Source organism: Musa acuminata, chromosome BXJ1-3 (genome assembly GCF_036884655.1).
Source record: "Musa acuminata AAA Group cultivar baxijiao chromosome BXJ1-3, Cavendish_Baxijiao_AAA, whole genome shotgun sequence".
NCBI lineage: Eukaryota > Viridiplantae > Streptophyta > Magnoliopsida > Zingiberales > Musaceae > Musa > Musa acuminata.
Genome location: NC_088329.1, coordinates 41,969,962 through 41,996,178, shown reverse-complemented (window position 1 = coordinate 41,996,178; position 26,217 = coordinate 41,969,962). Strand labels below are relative to the sequence as shown.

Here is a 26,217-nt window from a genome sequence, read left to right as displayed (position 1 = left end):
GTCGCGTCGATGTCACCACCAAAGGCCGCGCAATTGATGCATCGGGTACAAATGTAGGGTCCTCATACTAACAATTATTTTCGAGTCGAATAAATAGGACATAATTTATTGTGATTTATTAATAATGATAGCATATTTGAATAATACGGTGGTCTGATTTACTTATAAGATTAAAAATTCAAAATTTTATTCGATATATTTTAAATTATTTGAACGTGTCCAACAGTGACACGTCTTGAGTTCGATGTATTTTGAACGTGTCCAACGTTGATATGCCTTGGTTTGAATCTTCTTTTCCATGTCATGTCTTGAGTTAAATGTATTTTGTACGTGTCCAGCGTTGATGGACATATCAGTACCGTCCCACGTTGGCATGTCGTGAGTTCCGTGTAGTTTGAAGGTGTCCCGACGTTGATAGATATATCGTGACCGTCCATCTAACAAGTAGAATGTGGGACCCATCATCGCTGCGGGTGACGGCCTGCGGCCACCTTCTCGGCTCCCACCGCCGTAACGCCTCTCTTCCGATCGGAAAGATAACGATAACCGATCGAACAACAACAAGAAGAGGGGAAGCGAGGAAGAAGAATGGAGGTCCCGTCGGCACGGTGTCCGTCTCGCGCAGCTCGACCCCCCTCGAGTTCTTGGGGGAGGGGTCTCCCGCCGATCCGTCCCCTTCCCGAGGAAACCCTGGAGGATCCCTTGCGATGGAACCCCTCGGTCCCTCCGTTTCGACCCTCGGGCTTCCGGTATCTGGCATTCTCTTCTTGCTAAGTTTCCCTTGTTGATTATATTTGGATGGGTTTCTGATTCTTGGTACTCAAGAGCTGCTGCTTTTGCGTGGGTTTCATGCCGACTCCTTCGTGAATGGGTCTTGATTGAGTCTTGGATCTCTTCTGGAAGCTTGAGAAGGTACACGAGCGGGAATTGGCGTGAAACATTTTGTTAGCTAGCTACAATGTTCTGTGTTTTCGCGTCTCGACTTCTTGAAACCCTCGGTTGGGTCCTGTTACCTAAGCATCTAAAGGTTAAGTAGTTGCTAGCTAGTGGAACCATCAACATGTTAAGAGGTTTTTCCAATTTGGTTGAGATTTCAATTATCTTGATGAGTTCTTGAGAGGTGATCTTCAACAAGAAGACTAGAATTGCAAACTACCAAGTAAAAAGGCAAAAAAGTGTTGATTGAGTAGCTATTTCTGTAAGCACTTTGTTTTGATCAATGTTATATCGTAGGATCCACTCAAGCTGCAACTTCATCTATTGCCAAGACAGAGGAGGCTAGTGAACAGGAACGAGTCTTCAAGGATAAAGATCTCATGTTTGCCGACGACTCAACTGGTAGAGTTGGTTCACTTCTTGTGAGGTAACGTCCTACTGCCTCTTTCACCATTGATACAACATAGACATAATATCTCTCATATACAATTTGGAAAGACAATAAATATTTCAAAATTTTGTCAGAGAGCTTCTGAAACTTGGATTTCGGGTGCATGCGGGAGTTAGGAGTGCTCAAACAGCAGAATCACTGAGGCAGGTAGGAGATGGGTGCTTCTAACTGTGCTAAATGATTTTTACTCTTTATGGTAAGACAAGCTTGAGAACCCTAACTTCTCTACTGCATCTGCATTCTGAAGAGTGTATGCCAAATGAAGCTTAATATTGGAACCGGAACCTCAGGAACTGAACGTAAGATACAAATACTCTAGATTTTTAAGTAAGCTTGAGATTCTTTCATCTTTTTATTTTCAGCTGCTATATAATGCCGGTAATAGATTTCCTTTGACTTGTGGACCAGCTACAGAGAAGCTTGAAATTGTTGAATGTGATCTTGAAAAACAAGGTGACATAGGACCAGTAATAGGTAATGCCTTCGTGGTTTTATGCTGCATAGAAGCCAGTGAAAAAGAGATTTTTTGATATAACAGGGCCATATTGAATCGACTTTAAAGCTACTGAGAACCTTATGAAAGGAGGTAAACCAGTAGACTCTTTCCGTTTGACTATACTTGTTATGTTGCAGCTATGTCAGATAGTTTGTCATGAATTATTGACCAGGCATGTTTTGCTTCTTAGTATCTACATCATATCCCATCTCGTTGTCCCATATTGTTCTTCCAATATTCACAGACTGACATGCATGTTTTGCAAAATCTGTTGCAATTTTGAGCACCTAGGTTGAAATGCATCTTGCTACCATGAATTAAATCTCGAGTTTTCTCTATCTAATGAAATTGCTACATATCTGTGGCTCTTAGTGCAATCATATATTGTGCAGCAGCTGTTGCAAAAGTTGACCACTTCATTCTGCTTACATCTTTGGGGACAAAAAAGATTGGGTTTCCAGTTGCAATTCTAAAGTGTCTTCATTTTTCTCTTCTCATGTCGATGGTCAGTGTAACAAATAATTATTTTGATCAATCCTCTAGTCATTAGTGACAACAATCCCATGCACTACCTGAAAAGCATTTATTAAACAATTTCATTGCTAAAAAATGCTCAGGTTAAATTTAATAATAGAAGACTTATCTAGCCCTGTAAATCAGCTCAATTCTCCTCTTATATCTAGTATCATTCACGAATATTTATTTCCTACTTGAACCCTTCACCATATGTTTAATAACTGTACCTAATATTAGATCTAGCCAGATATTATCAGGACCTAATCCGACCAAAAATTGATTATTATCTTGATATGCCTGAAGTACTGGCTAAAAATTGCTTAAACTCATCTGATCCTACAAATCAACTCAATTCACCTGGCACATTGGATGCAAAACTATGTTGGGATGACATAGAAGCTAAAGTAGGGTGCATTAGGCCTTTCTGTCTTATTGTCCATGCCTTAAGAGGATAGTAGTAGAGATATCCATGACATTGTATTTTAAGCCCTGCAAGAATTCTGGATAAGTGGTCAGCACAGTGATTTGTTGTGGACTTGTGTGAGTCAGATCTGTGGAAACCTTGAAATAAAAATTGTCAGAGAGGCAAGAAATAGGATTAAGTTGTGATCAATATATTTTCCTCAACAGTAATGTGAAATCCAGAATAACCATTTTGGATTTTCTAATTTCTGGATCTGCTTATTTATTAGTGTCTTAGTATTATATTTTCAGCAATGGCTTGTTGCTCAACCAATGGAAATTCCATAGTTACATGTTGCATTGTTCTCACAGGAATATATATATATATATATATATATATATAGCTGTGATTTCTGTGCATAAAAACTATGGCCATAATCCTGCATGCTGTCCGATATGAAGATCTCTTCATATTGGTTTCCACAATCATGTTTAGAAAATCTGCTATTGTTCTTATTCATGAATAACATTTAGTAGTGTAACTTAACACACACTCTGTTTAGATAAAAACAATGTCATTGTTCTGTTGCCTACACAATATCTTCTCTGAGTTTGTAAAAAACCCTTTTTGGCATTCTTATTTAAAATATCATATTTCACTCTCTCCAAGCGCACCTGTCACTGTGTCTTTGGATTTCTCCTATCACATCCACACTCCGATCAATCAGGGACTAATGGAATGTTAAGCAACCACAATAGAAGACCCTCCAGCAGTGTGATTTTGTTTTTAACCATGTTCTTGTATGTGCAGGTATGAAGATTTAAAGCCTCTGACTTCACCAACGCCATCCTTGTCAAAGTGTTATTGCAAAGACTAAAAACAAAGTATAATTCTGAATTAGGCAAAAGATCATAATCCATTTGTACAATTCTATCTGCAATTCTAGCTGGGTATCCACATGATCCCGATAGTCGAATTCACCACCAGGTCTGGCCAGTTTTCGGAAGACCAAAGTTTCTGGAGATGGGTGAGAATTAATTTCGTTGCAGAAGGTTAGCATTGTGTATGTTGTTATTTATTTCTTTACGTTTGTGCATGTATATCATCCATTGTGAGTACAATTTCGGCCAAACACAAACACATTCTGTCTCTTATCGCATCACTGTTTTCGTTTCTTGCAGTTGTTTGATTGGGAGAAAAGGAAAAAGGACAGAATGTGGAGATCGTCTTCCGTGGCATAGTTCATTTTTTAAGCAGCAAATTCCTCTAATATTGCGTGGTATATGCGTCAAACTAAAATGATTCTTATTTGTTTTCTCAGGTTAATACTGTGAGAAGGCAGGACTTTTATCACCTCACATATTCTCCGAGGACATTGCATCTTACAAATAGATGACGATCAAAGTATTATTAAGAACAAGATGGAGTATGTATGAACTTACTCCATTATTTATGATAATTCCTACGGGAAGCATAAGAAAGATCATTCAATTTCATTACATGGATCCAAAGAATCCATGTCCGTAGCCGAAGAATCCGGAGGGAAGAGAAGGGTGCACATCGACTTCGTGCTTGACGGCGAAGGCCCCCGGCACGCCGACGTCGTTCCCGATGACGGGGAGCTGCTGTTTGCGGGCCAGGGTCTCTTGCAGCACCTGGTCGGCCCTCCTCGCCACGCTGCTCCTGAGCTCCGCCAGCCTCCTCTCGAACTCCTGCAGCTCCTCCATGCCGAGGCTCTCCACGTCGGCGTCCCACAAGAAGGGCCTTCCCGCCCGCTCTTTCTTCACCGCCTTCTCCAGCGCGTCCCGCTTCTTCTTCTCCGCCTCGACCAGGTCGTGCAGCTCCATGCACTGGCGGTTGAGCTCGCGGACGTTCGCCTCGCGGCGGGACTCGACCGCGGTCGAGACGGCGGTGGCCGTCGTGCGCGGGCGCGGGGTGCCGACGAGGAAGCGGTCGACCACGGCGTCGACGGAAGGGTGGCCGAAGGAGAAGACCTTGCCGGCGGGGGAGAACACGACGACGCCGAGCTCCGCCCCGCAGAGGATGGAGAGCTCGCTCGCCTTCTTGAACAGCCCGCTGCGTCGCTTAGAGAAGCACACCTGACGAGCCTCCTCGTTCTGTATCCTCTTGATTTCTATCTTCTGGCGGCCCATGCTCGGCTTCCTCCTCACCATTAGAGACATCCACGGAAGCAGCAGCGAGCTGTGAAGCAGTGAGGCCAACACCACAAGCTTCGTCCGCGGTCAGTCACAGAGGGATTGCGACTGCACATATATATATATATGGCTCACAGAGAGGGCTTAGACGTCAAAGCTGGAGGATTCGAGGAAGGTAATCAACAGAGCTAGCTGGGCATATTTAAGCAGGAAGATAAAAGCTAGGATAATATTCTGCGGCCATAAATCCAACGTAAATTAGATTAAACACTTTCTATTCTAGTTTTGGTGCCTCGCTGGGTTGCCCGGGTTGACCTCCAGCAACTTAAAATCTTCCTCATTAACTCCACCCTATTTGTCCTTTCTTTTTCCTCTGCTTTATGATTCTTCTTCTTTAATCTCCTTGGCGTTGACACCTTCCACTGTGTTCCACGAACACTGTATCATAAACCGACCCAATCCTAACCCTAAATTTATAGGAAGCCTCTCGTATTCATCAACAAATCTAAAATTTGCATACACATTTTACAGTTTCCCTATATTTTTCGAATAAATATATAGACATCTATCTATATACACATTTCGTTATTTGTTTTCTATTTCTAACACTCAGTCGTTACTGCTTCTACACTTCTCATCTTACCATTTGTTGTTGTAAACAATTTTAAGCCGTGGCCTCGGGGCCGCCGTGGCTTAGTTCGGGTCCGGATGATGGGGGATCTTCCTGGGATGTTTCTCGGGACTACTGAGGTGGTCGATTGCGTTGGTCCGATTGGAACAGGATCGTCGTTTCCTCCGGGAAGGGACTGGTCGCCTGGGTGTTTAGTGGGAGACCTCCGCCTTCGCACCTGCACAAAGGTCGGGGAAGCTCGGCTCGACCCCTCCGATGATCCAGTTAGTGAGCCGTCGTAGGGGGTTTTTTATCTCTCTTTTTCCTCCTCTCCCTCGGAGCGCGAGGGTTTTTATAGTGAGAATTATCGTTACCCGATGTGCATACCCGTAGGGAGCAGGATCGTACTTCTGGTAGTGTCTGACATTGCCGTTAGCGTGACGTGAGGGATCAAGCCTGAACAGGATGTTAATGTGCCTTGATAGGCATTCCGGTCCGCGTTGACCAGGTGCCTCATTAGGTCAACAGATGTGTGAGGCATCATCTGGGGCAGCTGATGTCATGCGAGTCTTATCGTAATTATTATCCTCATCACCATTATTGATCCAATCTGTGACCCTTCGGGAAAGCTCTTATTAAGCAAATAATAATAATTTACCAAATGACCAAATCCAAAGCCCTCGACCTTCTTCCCTGCAAGTCTCCCCCTTATCCCTTCCTCCCATTCTTGATTTCCCCCTTCCTTCCTTGGATTCTTCTTCGATCCTTGGTTGATTTCCTCGGTCGCCTCTGCAATTAATGCACATCGTTAAAAGAACTCCATATGGCTTTAATGTGTAATTATGTCTGTGATCGTGTGTGATTAAGTGTTTCTTTGTGATTATGCTACGATGCTTTGCATGTTAATTTGTAGAATGCAATACGAAGCTGATTAATTGTTTGTGTTGCATACAGATCAACTGCACTCTGGTGCTTCCCTGCTTTTGCTCCGTTCCATCAAAAGGAGTGTTCGGTAAAGCAAAAGCGCAGATCTACAGAATAGCACATTTGTTGAACGAACACGGTTTGTCTCCGCCGTGCCACTGAGAGCACAGAACCATCGATGTTGATTGCTTTGTGCACGAGGGAAGAGAAACCCAAGGCTTTTGGTGTTCGATGGAAGGCTACGGGCTCAGTTCACGCCCGACACGCCTCGACTCCACCACATTGCGCTCGTGCGAGTCGCACACCTGCGTGCTAAACCGGCACCCGAACCTCCTCTCCTTCCTCCGCCGCGGCTCGCCTTCCTCCTCCCCTGCCGCCCCGCCACCCTCGCCGCCTTCGTCCAGCTTCGCCAAGGTCTTCTTCATGCTGGAACACTCCCGCTCCAGCTCCTGCACCCTACTCCGCATGCTGTCCATGTCCAGCCGCAGCACCTGGTTCTCCCGCATGGTCGCCCGCCACGCTCCGCCTCCGTCGCCGCCCGCGGCGGGGGCTGCCGCCTCCCCGTCCGCCGCCAGCAGCGTCCCTGTTATCACCCGCCGCAGCTGCAGCTGCTCGAAGAAGAGCACCTGCACCACCGCCCGCAGCGGCAGCCGTTCGTTCTGCGCCGCGTGCGTGCACGCCTCCAGCGTCAGCTTCCGGCAGTCCATCACCCCGCACACCGTCTCCTTCTCCTCCTCCGTCATTCGCGGGTGCGCCTGCTCGCTCCACGAGATCTCATCAGCTCAAGGTTATGAACTCCAGTTCGATCTATTAGCAACGACGACGGGGGCGCCTCTACTGTACCTTGAGATAGATGTCGACGGCTCGATAGAGGCCGTCGTGGTAGACGCGGGCGTCGTCCGGGAGTGCCACCGCCAAGCCATAGAACTTGTCTACCTTAAGATTCGCGTCGGACGAGATCTCCGCCAGGTACCCGTCCACCAGCTTCCCCACCAGCTTCAGCGAACCTGCGCGTGACGGCGTCCTCGCGGCCCCTCCCACCACCTCCCCCTCCGCTGCCAGTGCCGCTCGCTCCGCTTCCAGGCTGTCGAGGTAGTGGGCGACGATCCGCTCGACGCAGTCAACGTCGTAGAGCGTCTCGGAGAGGTACGAGTAGCTCGGGATCAGGAGATCGTCCAGCGTCGCCCGCTCCACCTGGAACGCGATCTTGCGCTCGAGGGCGGCCCGCGCGGCCTCCGAGGCGTGGAGGATGTGGGCAGTCCGCAAGAGGCCGAAAAGAAACTTGGTGGTGGCGGTAGCTGAGGCCGCGGAAGCCACGGAGCTCTTCTCCAGAGGGAGATTCGTGATCACCGTCTCCAGGAGCTCCCGCTGCTCCGGCTCCGACGCTATGGGCGCCGAGGAATGCTTCCGCCGGGACCGGGAGAGGCCCGGGATGGACTGCCGGGCGTAGGACATGAGGGATCCCTCGATGGCGTCGGAGCTCAGTTCCCGGGCTTTGAGGGCGGCGATCACGCGCTTGTACATCGGGAGGCTCAGGATCGCGAGGTCCTCGAGCCAAGAACCGGCGGCAGTGGCAGCGGCAGCGGCAGCGGCAGCAAACGAGGAGGAGCGGACGCCGGTCCTCCGGCGGAGCAGTCCTGTCTCGATCCCGTTCCAGAGGATCTGCTCGCTGCTGCCGCCGCCGCGGCCTTCGTTGACCGGCCAGCCGAAGAGGGAGTCCGGGTCGGAGGCGGACGCGCCGGCAGCGATCGCGTCGACGCACCGCTGGGCGATACCGAGGTCGTCAGCGAGCGGCAGCAGGTCCTCGCAGGACTTGAGGGTCTTGATGGACTGCTTGATGCTGGGGAGGACGGATCGGGCGAGGAACCGCTCGGCGCGGGCGACGAGGTTGTCCTCGCCGAATTCCTCGGTCATTTCGAGGTATTCCGCCACGCAGCGCAGGGGAGCCACGTTCCAAGCGTTGAGATCGATCTTGACGCCGTAGCAGAACTTGGCGGCCGTCTCGAACGCCTCGCAATTGCCTGGGAAGTCCGCAAGCGAGATGTGCGGGTAAGCCTCCACTTCTTTGATCTCTCCTACTCCCTCGTCCTCCCGTGGCTCCTTCTCCTCGTTTACCTCACCCTGCTCTCCTCTTCTTCCTGGGGCGTCGGTAGGGTGGTCTTCCAACTCCGTTATCAGCCGCTGAAGCCTCCCACTCTTGGCCATCAAAGGAAACTGTTCGACAGGACCAAAAAGATCAGCTTTTTTTGTGATTAATGGGTAGAAAACACAACGAATCTCGATGAGCAAGCGAGTTCCCAATCACCTTATGGAGATGGAAGCTCATCCCGTCCACTTCGAGTACGGTATCACTCGGCAACCCAGTGGTACAAAACCTACAGGGTGAGAGGGAGAAACAGATCGAACATCTCATCCAAGTTACAGAAGATGGTTAGCAGAAAACAAGAATCGAACAGAGAATTCACCAAGCTTGGCCCTTCGGCGCGAGCTTCTCCGCCGCCATCGCTGCTTCCTTGTGCAGAAATAGATCCTTGCTCCCGAAGCTCACCGAAGTACCTCGGACATCCCACTGCCGTCTTCAATCATTTGGCTCCCAAAGAACGGCAAGCGGCCACGACAGCCACCAGGCGGTAGACGCTGACTCCAGCACTCATCAGAACCGAAGGCCTGCTTCTCCGAGCAGCATCACTTTCCTTGCTTTGTTCTGTACCGCCATTGTACGCGGGACAGGCTGGTTCGACAGGGGAGAAAGAGATGGCTTTTAAAGCGGGAGGGAACAAAAAGATAAAGGCGAGCGAGCGAGGGAGCGAGCAAGCAATTAAAAGGCCTGCCTTCTCACAGCTCATTTAATGACTCCAAACCTTCATCACCACGACAAGCAGTGATAATAATAGCAGGTTGCAGTAATGAAGCAGTGGCAACAACGACTTCATCTCTCTCTCTCTCTCTCTCACATTTCACTGTTGTAATCTTTCTTTTTCTCACCCTGGGTCATGAGTCTTTTGATGCACTGTGCAGATCACTCAGAGCTCATCAATTACCCCCACCCACCACTCCAAAGTTCATGCTGCGCAATAAAGGGGAGGAGCCGGAGCTTTCAAACGATGAGGTACGCTTGTGTGTACCACCCATGATTTCAGAAATGTGTTCGACGTAATGCTTCTGATAACAGTGAATCGAAACTGGTCAGAAAAAGCCATAAAGCGGCGAGTCCGGGAGACAAGACCGATCGGGCTCACACGAGAATTCCAGAGGCTGTGGTCGGCGGTGGGGACGGCGCCGGCGCGTTGGGTCTCCATCGCAGATGGGATGACCTCATGAAGGTAACTACTCCCCCACTTGTTGTTAATCGCTGCTTTCGCTCGTCGGTGCGCCATGAGTAGGTTTGTGCGTGAGGGCGGAGTGACCTCATAATCATCACAGAGAGGGCAGGGCAAAGCGGCATGATCCTTCGGGCCCATGTCTCTTGACTGGTTCAGAGATCATTCCAGCTTCCTGTTTCGCTTGGCCCAGAGGACCACACCGGTGGGCGAGCATGCAAGCCATGCTCCCCCTTTGCCTCCGGCCTCCAACTCTCTCGTCATCCATGCTTAAACCGCACTTGATCCTTCCATACATCCCTCGCTTTAGATAGAGATGCTCTCGAAGGCCTCGCCGGCTGTGCCGGGACTGTACGGACACGATCAAAGGAAACGCGCTTCTAGATTCGTGCAATAAGCTATAACAGAGGAGGTGTATACTCACCCACCGATCGATGCCGTAATTGAAAGAAAATTATTGGTTTCGCGATCCGACAGTCGATGATGGAGTCATTCAGAATGATCCAAAGAGACGATGGAATATGATGCGATTCGAGCATTTATTGGGCTTATTTTTGTAGGGTTGTGAGGAGGAATTATTGTTTTGGGGTTGGCTCGAGTAGCGATCAAGACATGGATTTACGCAATGGCACATTGTTAAGGCTTGTAAGTATGTCACGTGGCAGTGCATGCGCAAACAAATCTAGTGCGAGCAATGGGACAAAGTGGGTCTTAAGAATGCCGTGTTAGGACCAAAGAAGCTGTGGATGGGTGGCCGTGGAATCTAGTCGTAGATCTGAGATGGTTAGGGTTTCTAGATAGGAATTAGGGTAAGCGGAAAGCAATGTGTCCTCAATACATTGGGTGTTTCATCTATACGCATAGTTGCCAATTGTATAGTCGGAGATGAGCGGCCTACTTAGAGGAGGTTTCGGAGCTAATCTTAATATAATGTTCGAACTTATCATATGTTCGATCTCGCAAAAATTATACCATGGATATGTTAAAACAAGATAGCCTTAAAAAAAAAGTATTATGTATTTAGATTGTTCGAGAGTCTTAAAAATGCACGTAAGACCTCTCTATAAGAGGCTTTGAAATCATTAGAGTTAAGTGGGGATTTATTACATGAGAGCATTTACATGGAATTGTCGATTATTGCTCGATCATGGAATGGTTTGTCGAATCGTTAAGCATCATAACGATCGTGTTAATAGGGACGAAGGGGCATCTACTAATGTCCGTCTTAGAATGAATGGACATCAAAGGCAACATCAAGTATTGTTACGAATGTGATGTTATCGTACTAACAAAGTATTTATGGGATCAAATATATCTTTGTCATATAATTTGTATATATTTGAATCTATCTAAAGATTATATAAAGAATACAACCCTTAAAAAAAAAGCCCACAAGTCCAATGAAGATATTAAGTCTCTATCTTGATTCATTTAATTTGATGATGATAAATTACAGTAATATTATTTTAAATGAAAGAATATGAGATAGAGAGATGAAAGTGCTATGTCAGAGAATTATGAGTCAATGTGCTTATCAATGCATATAGTTAGTTACATGTATTTTTGGTAGAGTTTAGATGGATTTTAAGTCTATTAGATTAATTATCATCTAACAATCAAAGTTGTCATGCAACTTATCATCTAATAAATTAGTCAAATATCAAGTTGAAGATCAAAAGAATCCAACAACTTCGTAAAACACGTCCGGCTTTTGACCGTCTCGTGCTCATATCCAACATTTGAGGGAAGAAAAAGACTTGAAGGTCTTAATCAATCTCAAATTGGTGAGTATGACAAACACAAATAGACTACTGAGGTGAGAGAATTCAACCTTTGCGCATACGTAGATGCAGTGTTGTGATACGTCTTTGAAACGTGTGCACTTTCTATTCCTCTTTACCAAAAGTCAAACTTGGACAACGCGTTACCGAGTCTGGTGCTGCATCTGTTCCGGTTTCTTCGAACTCTAATCTAATATTGCTGTACGTCTCTCACATCGATGCCTATCGCCTTGACGTTGCATTCAGCGTCACCGGTCACGGATGGCGAAGCTTTTGGAGATGATCTTAAGAACACGGAAGGCAGGCGGACGACTTTTCCTGCACGGCGGAGTTGACATAGAAAACATCGGTTATCATCTAAGACGTGATATTTAGATTGATTGAAAGAATAAATAAAGATTATTATTTTTTATTATCTATTCATTTGGATAAAAATTCAAGATAGACGATTTTAGATTGTCCTACGTTATTACTCGCAGATGAAGAAAATATTTTATAAAATATTTTATTTATTTACGAAAAGGTATAAAAATATGTACTAATCTATCTTGATTACTAACTTAGGCATCGAATGGATCAAATCAAGTAACTTTTTTCGACATCGGTCTTCATGCAGGTGATCCCCTAAGAGCTTTGCGTTTTTATCTTGGATGCATCTCAGATAATCCTACTGAGAGGGAATATAAAATTAGTAATGTATTATTTACCACGCTAACGCTTTATCAAGCCAACATCTTTCTGTCCACAAAGATAGAAGTCTAAAAGGCAGCTCGGGTTAGTTACTAAGTTGTCAAGCTACTGAGTTACTAAGCTACCTTCCTTGTGAAATATTTACAAGAATATTCTCGAAATGCTAAAAACCAGATAGGGTGATTATGAATCAACTCTTCTATGAAATATTTGTATAAATATTTCTGAAATATCATAAGGTAGTTCGGGTCAGTTACCCCCTTACAAAATATTCGTAGGAATATTCTCAGAATACTAGAACTACGTTCTTTATATCATCATTATCGTATATTCTTTTATAAAAATATGTTCTTAACTTTAGATCAAGGGAAAGAAAAAAAAATTAAACTCAATACTAATTAAAATGATAGAGGGACCAATTGAAAAAGATCCCTCGACCTGTCATCTTTATGCAATAAATGAGTCCGGACAAATTACTCTCTACCTCAGACAACTCGAAACAAAGTCATGTCTTATTGACATAGACATTAATAACATATTTTTTAATACCTCTATCACGTTAACCATGACCTCATCCACATATACTCGTAACAAATATATATATATATATATATATATATATATATATATATATATATATATATATATTATTGGTAGTTTCATATCTCTATTTGCTACATGCACTTACGACTGCTATACGTCAGCAGAATAGCAAGTAAATATAGGCTGATGGCGACATTGCATTGAAATGAACGGAAGCTTTGTTTTGATCTCCACACAGTTGGAACCACCGCATTGATTCCATTAGATAACTAAATAGATAATACGTAGATGTTGTCATCGAACCACTTAAACAACACACTCATTACAGAACTCGATCAACACGTAGCGAGACAGACGAGAGAAGAGCCTGTGGTCAACGAGCTACAAGTTGGTGGTGGTGGTGGACGAGGAGGAGGATGAGGACTTGGTCAACGAGGTGACGGTGACCTGAGAGCCAAGAAGTATGGTGCCCACGTCGGCGGTGAAGGTATCGTAGCGGAGGAAGAATTCCACCACCAGCAGCCGCCCGACGAGCACCACCAGCTCCTTCCCGGGGCACTGTTTGTTGGCCACCGACGGCGTCTCCGTCTCCGGCCCGTTCGACCACACCACGTACTTGATCAGCTTCTTACCCTCGTCCCCCAGGAAGCGGTCGCCGATGAACTGCTCCGCCTTGTCGAACACCTTGGGGTCCCTCGTCGCCAACGGCTGGTACCCGAAGATCATCTCCCCCTTCTTCACCTGGTAGGCCGCGTCGTGGCTCTCGATCACCAGGTCTTGCTTGGCCTTGCCGTACTGGTACTTTACCGGCGGGTCCATCCGCAGCGCCTCGTACACCACCGACCGGGTTAGCTCCATCTTCTCCACGGCGTTGAGCGTCACCTTGCCGCCCTCGCCCGCCACGGCCGCGCGGATCTCCTTGGCGAGCCGCGCGTGGAGGCTCTCCTCCGCCTTGGCCAACCAACCCAGGATCCCCGGGAGCAGCACCTTCATGCCGCCGTAGGAGTTGAAGACGGTGGCGAAGAGGAGGTTGTGGCATGCCTCCTCCCGCGAGAGGCCCAATTTCTCGGCGCTGTCGAGGGCGCTCCCGGCCGCGTCGCTGAAGTACTTGTACAGCGCCTTGTAGTCGCCCTTGGCGATGAGGGGCGGCAGGGGGAAGGTGTGGAGCAGCAGCTCCTCCAGGATCTTGGGGAGGCCGAGGGTCATCAGCGGGCACAGCTGCAGGAAGAGCCACTTGGTGGACTTGGTCGGGCCCGTGGCCCCGAGCTCCGTCGAGGAGGGGCGCACGCCGAAGTAGGCCTCGCCGAGGAATTCGAACGAGGTGTTATCGTTGAGCTTGTTGAAGTCGGACTTGCCGGCGGAGGCGAGCTGCGACTCCATGGTCTGGAATAGACCAGTAAAGTTGGTGCGGAAGGCCGGGACGACGGCGTCCTTGCGCGAGGCGAGGACGTTGAAGAGGAGCTGCTTCACCTTGGCGTGGCTGGGCTCGGAGGGGTCGAGGTAGGAGCACACGCGGTAGCCGCCGGTGAGGGAGGTGGAGGGCATGTAGGTGCCTGTAAAGACATCCTTCTTCTCCACCTTGGACACGTCGAACAAGACGGGGAAGCTCTTGGCGTCGAGCACCGCGACGACGCGGGGGTCAGAGGCCATGAACGGCCCCGGAGGCACGTTGAGGCGGATGACCGTGGAGTGGTACTTGTCGACCCGTGACTGGAAGTACTTGTCCGCCCCCTGGAAGTAGTAGAAGTCGAGGCGGTCCCTTATGGGAGAGACGAAGGGCACGCCGTAGCTTCCGGGGATCTCTTTGACGGTGGGAGCAGCATCGCTCTCGGCCATCGTTGGGACGTGCGTTGGTGGTGTCGTCGAGATGGTGGATGAACTCACTGGAGGTGGTGATGATGGATGGAGCACAGAAACTGGCACACGATATTATAAGGACAAGTCGGCATGCGTGCTCGTGTTGTGTTGCAGTGTGAATGGTCATTTTGCCCTTTGACAAGTCCCTACTTGAAGCCCTTCTTTGACTAAGTCAAGCCGCTGACAAATATCTAGAAGCAGAGGGGCACAAAAGTAATTCCGGTGACCTTTCCTTTTCTGCAATTACTCGCCGACTTATCATAGTACCTTTATATATATATATATATATATATATATATATATATATATATATATATATATATATATATATATATATATATATATATATTTATAAACACTATTTGACCAATCTACGAAGAGAAATGCTGTTTTAATCTCACATTTGTTGTGAGATTAAAGCAACGTTGTTGCACAAGAAAATGGATGCCTTCCTTGCGTGGTGAAACGGGGCGGGTCGGAGGAGCCTTGAGATCCGACCCGTAAATGTTATTTCGTGTTCATCGATTCTGACATCCAACCAACAACTGTACACACGATGAGTCCAATTAAAATTGGGCACGTACCATAATTGGAGTGGAGTTGGTTGGCCGACTACTGTACTGAATCGACCTCAGCCGCCTTCTTATCGCTCCAATTGATGTTGATGTTTCGTGCGTCGGATTGCTCGTTGACTCTGCAAATCTCCATTGATCGCATCTTATACCGATAGCTTTTTCCACTAATTGATTTTTATCGAATGATAACCTTTTATTGAGCAATTACTCGACGATATCTTTTTTTTTATTTCAACTTTCCTTTATATTCTAATCAATTTTTTTTCAAAATTCCTTTATATTCTAATCAACTTCTTCTTGAAAATAAAAGACAATGAAGGTGTCATATATCCATTCAGGAAAAAAAGAGATGTTCTCTAATAATTTCTCCAAAAATTATCCTTTCATCTATTCCACCATAAAAATCACATAATTCTCATATAAAACAATTAGTGAGAATTTTTCGCTTTAAATTACCTTTTTATCTACACCACAATCGCAACCTAAACCTAAACCTAAATCACATAATTCGACGAGGGAGGGGTTTGGGGGGAGGCTTATAAGGAAACCCAGAGAGGCAATCAGTGGGAGAACAGCCCATGGCTTCCGAGGAGCTTTCTGTGTGCTCTTTGGACTTTGTTGCGACTCAAAGAGCGCAGGTAAAGAAAGAAAAGGGCTGTTTCGCTTACCACCACAACATTATATATGTGACAAGCACATATGACTACAGATATCACAAACAAGGTAAAGGATTGTCCATTCCTCAAGTCCACACATGTTGATTGGTTCATACAGTCATTTAGTTTCTGCTAAGGAAAAGCTTGACATAGTGACATTATTCCAGGAGGACAGTCGATTAGGTTACAACAAAAAGGAGTTCTACCAAGCATCCTTTCCCCGCAACAGAGGCTATTCCATCATAAGATGCAAACGAGGTAACTGTATTGTTCAGGAAATAAAGGAAAATTCTCATTGCCAAAGATTATACGATGTAAACAAATTAATCAAAACCTTGTCAGAATTAGACCATTTGTTTGATTTCTGGAACTCGATTATATTGACATGGATTTCTATAGAAAATGGAGAAATTAAGATAAGCACGTTATACCTGAGATGCCGTTCATCTGATGGGAATCATCTATAGTGCTGGCTCAATGCCATGGCCATTTCTCTGCAGAACCTGCCTGGCTTCTTGCAGCAATGCCTTGACGACTTCCTCGAACCGTCGTCTGAAGGTTGGCATCCTCGAAATGGTCAAACTGAAACCCTGCGACCTGCACACAATTGCATGGAACAAGCACCCTCACAAACATGCACACAGACACATAGAGAGAAAGAACCCAGAACTGAACTAGTTGAAAAGTGATACCAGATAAGATTTTCCCAATTATACGAGGAAATCTCTCTACTCTGTTGAGGGAAATTCTCTATTCTGTTGAGGGAAATCCTCCCTCCTAATCCTAATTTGTATAAATAGGAGAGAGACATGTTAATGCATTCAAACTTCTTCAATAATTCTTCTTGTCTTTTATTCTTTTCAACAAAAAGAACTGAAAAGGAAAGAGCACATAATATACTTAATACTAATAATGGATCTGTGACACTGCTAGATGGCAGTGATAATAACAGTGGCAAAGAAAGAAATGATGAGCTCACGAAGAAAGAACTAAATGAACTCGGTCTCTGGTCTATCTTTATGGTGACCTTAGTCTCTGGTCTATCTTTATGGTGACCTTAGTCTCTGGTCTATCAGGCTAGTAAATGATTGAGGGTATTTGATCAAGCAGAAATGATATCTACGTAACAGTAATGTCATGAATATGAGTCAAACAGGGTAAGGTTAACATATATCAAGCTAGACTATGTTAAGTTTTTAGATTATGGGTCAAGCCTAATATTTGTAATCTCTTTCGATCTTTGGTCAGATTCCCTTTAGCCCATCTCTTCTCTTCTCACACATATATGAATATTTCAACCAGAATGTTGTTTTACCTTCTACTTAAACCTTCTAATTGGGCTCTTTTGACCTCTTCAGCTGGCGCGATCCCACCATTTTGCCAAGAAGAAAATCTTCGAGCATCAGAACAATAAAGAGCCAGCTTATAGAGATATTCCTCTTCTGTTGTCTCTAAATTTGCAGCCTTGATCTGCTCTTTCAGAACCAGCATGGGCTCGAAAAGCCAGTCAAAAATTCTTCCCTCGGGCCTATTTAAAGATGTGACTTCAACATTGTCACCTGCCAACAAAAGGAAATAACCATTTTTAGTTTCATGATAGATAGTCTCAGAAAGCAAATACACCGCAGAAGATCTAAGGGAGCTCTCATACGCAAGACAAAACCAACAGAACCGCTTTTTATTGAACGGACACAACACTGCAGAAAGACATATGAAGGAAGCCCAATGTTAACTATTTTGTTCTTTGAATTTTGCCATTCCTCCAAGTCTGATATATGAATAGCACCAGCTCGAACAAGCTCTTTACCAACACTCTCACATGACTTGAAGAAGTTATCCCATATCTAAGAAAACAATAGGTTAGCAAAAATTGGCAAAAACACAAAGAAAGGAGCAAGATCAAGACGATGTGTAGCTTTTTACCACTACTGCTTTCAGCTCCTGCACCTTCATTGATGCTGTCTTAATCAACGGACGTTTTGCAGGATAAGAATCATCTTGGATTGGATCCCTCTTTATCGGAAGTGATGGAGAGCGAGAAATAGCTGCCTTGCGATATTTAGGTCTGGCTGGCCACACAGATGTTTTAAAACACAAGAACCATGATGTATTCATTCACAGAAACACTAAGAAGCAACAAAAGCCAAAGAAGTCTCTATGTTGACACCCCAATTTTTTGATTCCTTGTGGTGGTTTCTCATAGGAATTTTTTGGATAACCACCCTTTTCAGCTTACTTTCAATAGCACCTTCATTGCTAGTTGCAACCTGATGGAAATAATGATCCATTACTTATGTTTTCCTTGATCATCTTCTCACGACTGACATTAATTTGATCATTAATGATTATGATGGCTATAATCACTGATAATGTGCCATGACACTTCCAACACTCAAGCAATAGAAGAGGTAGAGTACTTTGGCTTAAGGGTTTAACTCATCTAGTTACTTATCAGTATGGTTGACAAAGAATAAAGCAAAGATGGCTGCCATGAATGATCCTCCTCATCACCAGACACACCAAAAAAGGAACAAAAACACCCTATGCCAATAGGGAAAAAATACAAAAGACATGTTAAGTTTTGATACTTGAGTTTCCGTAGCACATGGATTAAGATGCAGATTTTGGAAAAGCAGTAGATAGACAAAAGAGATCATACATACCTCGGAAAGCATGAGCCTTCTCGCATGTACAAGAAGTCATTAGTGAACTCATCAAACATAGATATCACAGTTATGACATAGAGAATTCCACTCATTGTAGAATTTTCCTGTCAGAAAGAAACATAATGTCAATGAGAATCGATAAAGTTCATACGGTTGTCCAAAACAAGAAGTAAATTAAAAACTCGACATATGAGCTCAGAATGAAATTATTGAATTTCAAGAGGACTACAAATGCAGCACTAAGATATTTTGAGATTTGATACCTGATATGCAACAGCAGCAGCATAGCATCCAAGGCTAAAGCTCGAAAGAATCCCTGCTACGGCTGTCAACTCAACTGCTACAGGCCACAGTAAAATCAAAAGCCCAGCAAAAGGAACACAAACACTTTCCAAGAATGGACCTGACCGTCCAATAAGATCTTGAATCAACTGCTTCCATCCTTTAAACAGCATAACAGGAACTTTGTAAAGTACTATAAGGCTAATCATGGGCACATCAATGAGCACACCTAAGATTCCTGCCAGTAAGCATCCAGGTACTTGTGATATCCTACATGAGTAAAAGTAAATTGTTATGTATCACTAAGATGGAGAACAAAAACCTCAGTTGTTAAGTTTCATTGAACCAGACAAGGGTAAAAAAACATAAATAAGACTGAGAGCAAGCACAAGTATATGCAAGATCTTTCCAAAATTGTGGGTGTAGCCCTCAGTGGGAAGATCAATTAAGTAAAAAAACCAACTGCAAATGGCTGGTTCAAGGCATAACTTTCATGGTTACGAAAATGTAACGGTACCAGGTCATTGTGTATCGTTCTTCAATAATATGTACCATCTCCTCATGGATCAACATGTCAAAAGGTACAAGTAGTTATTCCGTTCTACCACAAGTACAATCTCCTAACATTAAGTTTATTGATTATTAATTTTGATCATTTTCTTTCTATCTCGTTTGAGCATTTAGCTTTGTTCTATATAGGATTGGATCAACTTTTCTAATTATATGCTGATATCATGCGGAAAGAAAAGGATGAAAATCCATTATACACTTCATGGTTTCATAGGTTCTATCACCATCACTCATTTTTCTGGTCAAAGGCTACTTTCAAATGGCAAGAAGTGAGAAAAATGGCAAGAAGGTATCCAGGTTTTCACTTTTAATTATCAGGTTGAAGAAATAGAAACTTTTCAGATCAATTCACTTGTAGGCTACAGAAGCTCTCGCAGCATTTTTCTCGATAAATTATCAGTTCAAATTCGTGCAAATGATTAATATCTTGATTAAGATGAAAGACTTTTGTGGTAATAAAAAATGGTAAAACTCACAGTGCAAGATTCCGAAAGAAAGCATGTATATAAATTCATTGAAGATTCGAGCAAATTTCTACGCAAAATTTGTGCAATCCCATCTACTGAAAGTACTTATTCTGCATGAACTAACCTAATCACATGTAATTCTTAGAGCAGCGCAAAATGTGAAAAGTATGTGGTATTTGTTTATGAGAACCAAGAAAGGCACCTCATGTCCATTATTGTCTCACCCGTTGCTTCGACCAATCCATCCATAATGGAGAAGTAGGAATGAAAGCAAATATCTTTGAAGTCACGCACAATAGTGAACCCTCCTTTAATTGAGCTCCAAGTACCAGCCTTCACAGCAAACCATCAGTTTTGAAGAAGTATTATGTGGGGAAAAAAGATGCAAAAGCATTAAGACATAATAGATTCGCACCGTGAAGCACCTAGAGAACTTATTTGGAACCCTTTCCCTAACAGCTTCAAATGTTGCCATTAGTGGCAATGCAATTCCAAATCCTAGTCCTGTCAAAATGGTACCAATCATCGATGCAAATGGCCACAGAAGGATTGGAACTGGCATCAACAGCAGTATGAGAACCTTGAACAAGGAACCAAATTTCTTTGTCCTGCCACCCCAAAATTTAATAAGAAATCTAGTGCAATTCCTCGGATTAATATGTCATAATAGTCAAGCAAAAAAGAAAAATGGGATAGCAAGATGAATTTTGATATCACAACAAATGACAATAGCGAAAAGTAAGAGATAAATTGTATTCATGGCAAGTTTCACATGCAGAATGTTAAAAGACTTTAACATTGCTATGATGGGTCAATCATGTTGGAAAACTATCAAATCTAGTAATGGAGAATGGGCTAATATCATCACTATCAGATATTACATAAGGTTGAAGGAAGAAGGTCTAGAGCTCAAGAATTCCAACAGAGAATACCGGGTTCGTGGTTAAATATCAATTGTGATAGTGGAGCATGGGCTGATATCATCACTATCAGATATTATATAAGGTAGAAGGTCTTTTTCCGATAATCTCAAGGATAGGAGTAATACCCACTACTGGAAGGATTATAGGGCTGATGTTCAGCCTTTTTCGGATTATAGCAAGTGACAGGGGACCAGCCTTCTGTTGGATCTGAGTGGACCATGGCTGTGGGAACATGAGGTTAGGAAGGCAACTTTCAGATCGATTGCAGATAGATTATGAGTCACTGTCACAAGTGCTGATGTCTTCTCTATTTCAGATGGAAAGGAAGCTAAAAAATGTTAATTTTGATGGGAGTAACCAGGATTTCTATGTCTTGCCTATCAAAATGTGGAGCTCCTTTAGAGCTGAGAGGCTTGATGTGGTTCGCAGTGAAGTGAATGGCATGATACCTACAAAAGACAGTCTTGCAAAAAGTGACTTGGTCCTGCCCAATGTGTGTTTTCTTCTGCTCTCATTCATAATTCTTCCGTCAAACTCATTTGGGTTACGGTGAAAGAGAGAATCAAAGGATCAAAACTCTGCTTCGCATGCCTTTCACTTGGTCTCGAACTCATCATGGTTTCTTTGGAGAACAGAAAACGAAAGAAACGGACAAACGCTGAGGATGTTGATGGAATCGTTTCCCAACATGAACCTGGAAGATGCTTCATCCCACGACTTAAGTCACGGAGGCGATCTTGGACGCCACCAAGGTAGGAGAGAAGAAAGGAAGGAGAAGGAAGAAGAAGAAGGAGACGCCGACCTCGCGATACAGTAGCAGGTCCAGACGGCGTGCACGGGGTAAAGCCCCACGATCAACGCGGTGTTCCCGACCAACACGGTGACGAACACGATCGGTGCAATGAAAGCCGCTGAAAGAAAGGAGAAGCGGAATTAGGAAGAAAATGAAGAGGAGGAGAAGCAGGAGAAGAGGCACCAACCCTTGAGTATCCCGAGGAGGAGAAGCAGCAGGAAGATGGGCAAGAAGGCGAGCAGATGGCCGAGCTTGGTGACGAAACCCTGGGCGGCGCCCATGTCGCCTCCCTCGCCGGTTCTCCACCAAATGGGGCTACAAGCAACACAACCGCTCTGCTCTCTGTCTCTTGTCGCCCTCGTCAATACGTTGGGTGGCCTCCACGTGAGTGGTGCGGGAAAAGCGCATCAAACTTAGTGCCTCCTCCTCACGGCCACCGCAAACAGTCCAATGGCAGAGCAGCACGGCGGACAGCGTCGTCTTGTGCAGTGTTGACCGGCTGTCAGTCCGAACGCCAACGAACTCGGTGTTGGCGGAAATTTTTTATTAAGTACAGAAAAAAAAACAATATTTGAAAATAACATATTGAATCCCTTCAAATATATATATATATATATATATATATATATATATATATATATATATATATATATATATATGTGGGAGACATAAAGATATATTAGGATGGATTCATGAAAAAGAAAAAGCATTTATGAGTTTTTCCCCGGTCGGAATTCCCAAACAGTTTTTTTTTTCCTTGAAATACCGTCAATCATTTATTTATTTTCTTTCTTTCTTTTTTTTTTTCTTATGGAGAGTGAACCAATCTAGTTATGATGTTTTTATACTATATTATAGTATTTTTTTTATAATACTAAAAAATATTATAACATAATATAAGAATACTATAATATAATATTTTTACACTATGTTACATGTTATAGTATTTTCTTAATTTTATTGAAATATAAATATTTTATTATAGTATTTGTTTAGTATTATTAAAAATTACTGTAACATAAGATTTAAATGATTATAAAAATAATATTTTTTATAAAATTATGTAAAAATATTATGTTATGATATTTCTATATTAAGTGTTTGTGTTATAATTTTTTGTAAAAATTGTAGTGTGTGTGGTATTACCAAAAACAATATAATATTGTGTAAAAATACTATAATAGAAGGAAAAAAAATGATATTTTAAGTATTATACTATATCGTTGGTTAGTCTTTCATCCGATCGTAACGATGTGCTTAGAGTAAAAAAAGATGATAATATTTGAAGTATACTGTCAGTCGATTTTCATGTGACATGATCGTAATATTATGTTCGAGATGAAAGAATAATACAAATGTGACTCTCCACCTACTCACGAGTAAAAATCCAATATAAGTGGTTATATGCTACCTCATTTTAGCCTATGTGGACAAGTGGTCAGTTGGAGGTGGTTAGAAATTATCTTGTCATATAATATCTCATTATATATTCTACCATTAGACGATCATGTATAAAAGTTCATCTTCAAAATAACAGGGTTCCCTTTTTTTTATATGTTTATATTCATATACATTGAGTTATTGACTTGATGTTAAAGGAATCAGATCAGAAAACCTTTCATAATCTCAATCTTCGTGTGGACGATACTACATAAGTTTAATGTTTCCATCCGATAAGCACATCAGACAACCTTGCATGTACAAGTCTAGAATGCCACATCAGACAGATTAAGACATCAATAACTTTTTTCCTTAATAAGACTAAAATGAAGATATTGTTTGAAAATTCTATAAATAGAAAGGGGGAAAAAATTACCTTTTTTTTAAAATTTTACCCTGTATATTACTAAATTCACTTATACAAATTTTGATTAATATAAGTAGATTTTAATTTTTTAAAAAATAATTTTCAGCTAATAATGCAAGCAAATTGGTGTCGTCGTGTCCACCACCAACTTCTAATTTGTACCCGAGACGAATAGATCTGAGCGAACGATACACAAATCTTTAGGTTTTACGTGGCAGAATCTACCGATCTTTCTTTTTTATTTTTTTTCCACGTGAATCGCGCCTTATTTTTTTATCCGAAGAAAATAATAAAATAAAAATACAATATAATAACAATCTGGCGATCTCTTCAAACTAAATAAATATTGGATTGAGCTTACAGCGCATTGTAAGTGGTCTTATTGTCATGACCCATTGAAATCGAATCAAATATATAATATCATCCATACCATTTCATATCATTTCCCATTGAAATCGAATCCCGTCTTCGTCACTTATCTTTTACAAAAATAAATAAATAAAATTAAAATTTATATTTGATGAAATTTTACACAAAAGAATATGCATGTGTTGTGATGCTTGGATTGTAACTCTCCATCAGTACACATAGGCAAAATCTATACTCGAAAAGTTGATACAACATGGAATATTAGCTTCGGACATTTGAAGCAGTGGATTGCATGAAACTTCAACAAATTTTTACCTCATGAGACCAAGCATCGATGCCTAAACTTCTTCTTTATCGAGTGTTCTTATAGACTTCGGGAGTTATTAGGCAACAGACTGTACTAGAAATGTTTATTAAAAATGATTCCTCGATATCTAATCTCCTCCTCCATTATCATCCACCACCACATATACTTCTTGTAAGCCTCTCTGAATGGTGTAGATTTGTAGATGACATTATTCTTTGTCATTAATTTAGATCTTTATCATAGTGAATTTTTTGCTCTATTGTACGAGTTTAAACTCATGTTCCCCCTCCTTTTAACATGAAGTACCTCATTCCAAAAAGAATAGTATGCATGAAATGTCAATGCCATCATGTAAATCAAGAATAAAAAGAAAAGGATAGAAAGCCAACACCAATCGAAAGACTAGAATAACTCAGAAACTACTGCTACTCTGTTGCTCCTGTCTTAATCCGACTTGATGATCTCATAGGAAGAGATTGCACACCTATTTATAGTGTAAACTCAGTACGATCGAGTGGATTAGGACTTAGATATCTTAGATTAATTACATTATTATCTTAATATCTCTTATTAGCTTAATTAAAGTCTATTAGCATTATTTTACCATTGTAAAGGACAATTAACATTCTCCTAGCAGAAAGTAAACCATGAAAAGTAAGACTTCATGGCGGACATTTGCCGGCATGAAGAATGAAGTGATGACATAAAAGCAATTACTAGGAAGTCAAATGATAATATTCATGCAGCTTTCTGTCGACTTGCAGTGAGAATGGGACGATTGGAGCTGAGAACCTCAACCGCAATCTGCCCAAACATGTGAAATAGAAATCTGTCCTTGTTTAGTGTACTTGGTACTAATAATGGATCTGTGACAGCATTATTCGAATGCTAGATGGCAGTGATTTTGTTGCCAATTAGTGTCTTTAATTGCTTTATCTATCTCTGATTTTGTTGCCAAGTAGCAAGTATCACAGAGTACAGAAGAAAGAGGGAAGAGATGAAGAAAAAAAAGCAAGCAAGCAATCAATCACATCATTTCTTTCTTTTCCACTGTTATTGTCACTGCCATCTAGCTTTCACATAATGGTGTCTCAGATCCATTATTAGTACAAGTTTATTACACAGGGGTGGATTTCTATTCACATGTTTAGGCAGCTCGCGGTTGGGCTTCTCAACTGAGATCGTCCCAGTCTCACCAACCTCAAGCATTTGTGCTTCCTCTTCCACGATGACCCATGGCTAATGCAGATAGGGGTGTCATCGGAACTGTGTTCCCAACCTTCCTCGAGGCGAGACGTTCCAATCCTGCCGACAAACCGAACAGCAATGGGAGCAGGAGGCGATTGAATGCCAGAGGAGGATCCACCATTTTTCGTGAGGGAGGCAGGCAGCATTGTGTTGGCCGCTGGAGTCGCTTCTTGGAGCTACAACAATGGCGAAATACCTGTTGTTGCGATTACTGTCTTTGACAAGAGTAGCAATGCCAATCAACCAGATTACTAGCACAAAGGTGAGCCATGATTAATTCTCCTACGAAAGTTTTCAGTATAGAGATAAAAAGTCATGATTTGCTCATCACGATGAGACTTTTATACATCCCTACTGATCTTAACGTGCATGCATCTTTCACTAGTTCATGTTCGCGATCTTAATGTGCATGCACCATTTCTATACACTCGATGCTTTTCATAGAAATACCAAACCAACACTTCTTTCATGCATGTGGCTTTTTGTCCATTAGAGAAGAAAAAGGAAGGAATAATTTCATTGCATCAAAATATGATTATATTGGATGTAAATTTGCTCCCTATATACAATAAACCTAACCATGGCTCCTCTCTCTCACGATCATTGCTCCATCTCTCTGTCTCTCTCTCTCTCTCTCTTATGAGCGCTGATTCATTTTCAGGGGATGCCTCAGTATAAGAAGAGTAGTGAGTCCTTGAAACAAAGACAAGAAAGTGGATTGCTTGGATTTAAGGTAGCATGTCTGTTGCTTGTTTCAGTTGTCGAGTCCATCACTGGTTGTCATGTCCCGCACCATTATGAGAAATCCAGAAAGAGGCAGCCATGCACTAACCAGGTTGATGGTGCAACCGCAAGACATCATCACAAGTGC

The 26,217-nt window shown here is 43.1% G+C and overlaps 5 protein-coding genes across 13 annotated transcripts; 1 reads left to right on the top strand and 4 right to left on the bottom strand.

The window, feature by feature from the left end:
* Positions 1–409: 409 nt before the first annotated feature.
* Positions 410–9,601, top strand: LOC103978800 (protein TIC 62, chloroplastic-like). Of its 9 annotated transcripts, XM_065139960.1 has the most exons (14): positions 410–749; positions 826–912; positions 1,234–1,363; positions 1,462–1,534; positions 1,635–1,686; positions 1,796–1,861; positions 1,926–1,973; positions 3,613–3,686; positions 3,790–3,854; positions 3,984–4,228; positions 4,315–5,133; positions 6,523–8,541; positions 8,646–9,389; positions 9,511–9,601. In XM_065139960.1, exons 3-7 carry the CDS (start codon positions 1,317–1,319, stop codon positions 1,934–1,936), a joined length of 249 nt encoding a protein of 82 aa, XP_064996032.1. In that variant the 5' UTR covers positions 410–749; positions 826–912; positions 1,234–1,316; the 3' UTR covers positions 1,937–1,973; positions 3,613–3,686; positions 3,790–3,854; positions 3,984–4,228; positions 4,315–5,133; positions 6,523–8,541; positions 8,646–9,389; positions 9,511–9,601. The 9 variants fall into 9 exon arrangements, with proteins under 9 accessions (XP_064996032.1, XP_064996058.1, XP_064996085.1 ...); XM_065139986.1 differs by lacking the exon at positions 826–912 and having other exon boundaries at positions 1,796–1,840; XM_065139954.1 differs by lacking the exon at positions 826–912 and having other exon boundaries at positions 414–749.
* On the bottom strand, positions 4,225–4,985 carry LOC135631880 (agamous-like MADS-box protein AGL62). The gene has a single exon (XM_065139942.1). The coding sequence runs from the start codon at positions 4,983–4,985 to the stop codon at positions 4,299–4,301; it is 687 nt and encodes a 228-aa protein (XP_064996014.1). The 3' UTR covers positions 4,225–4,298.
* Positions 6,471–9,095, bottom strand: LOC135631871 (BTB/POZ domain-containing protein At5g66560-like). The gene is made up of 4 exons (XM_065139914.1): positions 8,958–9,095; positions 8,798–8,867; positions 7,336–8,706; positions 6,471–7,247 (listed from the first exon to the last, which is right to left on the bottom strand). The coding sequence occupies exons 1-4, from the start codon at positions 8,993–8,995 to the stop codon at positions 6,732–6,734; spliced, it is 1,995 nt and encodes a 664-aa protein (XP_064995986.1). The 5' UTR covers positions 8,996–9,095; the 3' UTR covers positions 6,471–6,731.
* A 3,404-nt stretch (positions 9,602–13,005) lies between the features above and the next one.
* On the bottom strand, positions 13,006–14,762 carry LOC103978804 (allene oxide synthase 2-like). The gene has a single exon (XM_009394734.3). It carries the CDS (start codon positions 14,660–14,662, stop codon positions 13,208–13,210), a length of 1,455 nt encoding a protein of 484 aa, XP_009393009.2. The 5' UTR covers positions 14,663–14,762; the 3' UTR covers positions 13,006–13,207.
* Positions 14,763–15,970: 1,208 nt separating this feature from the next.
* On the bottom strand, positions 15,971–22,018 carry LOC135631865 (uncharacterized membrane protein At3g27390-like). The gene is made up of 11 exons (XM_065139895.1): positions 21,803–22,018; positions 21,625–21,733; positions 20,315–20,507; positions 20,102–20,232; positions 18,844–19,132; positions 18,578–18,684; positions 17,838–17,979; positions 17,566–17,758; positions 17,230–17,473; positions 16,346–16,511; positions 15,971–16,176 (listed from the first exon to the last, which is right to left on the bottom strand). The coding sequence occupies exons 1-10, from the start codon at positions 21,894–21,896 to the stop codon at positions 16,376–16,378; spliced, it is 1,638 nt and encodes a 545-aa protein (XP_064995967.1). The 5' UTR covers positions 21,897–22,018; the 3' UTR covers positions 15,971–16,176; positions 16,346–16,375.
* Between the last annotated feature and the right edge of the window lie 4,199 nt (positions 22,019–26,217).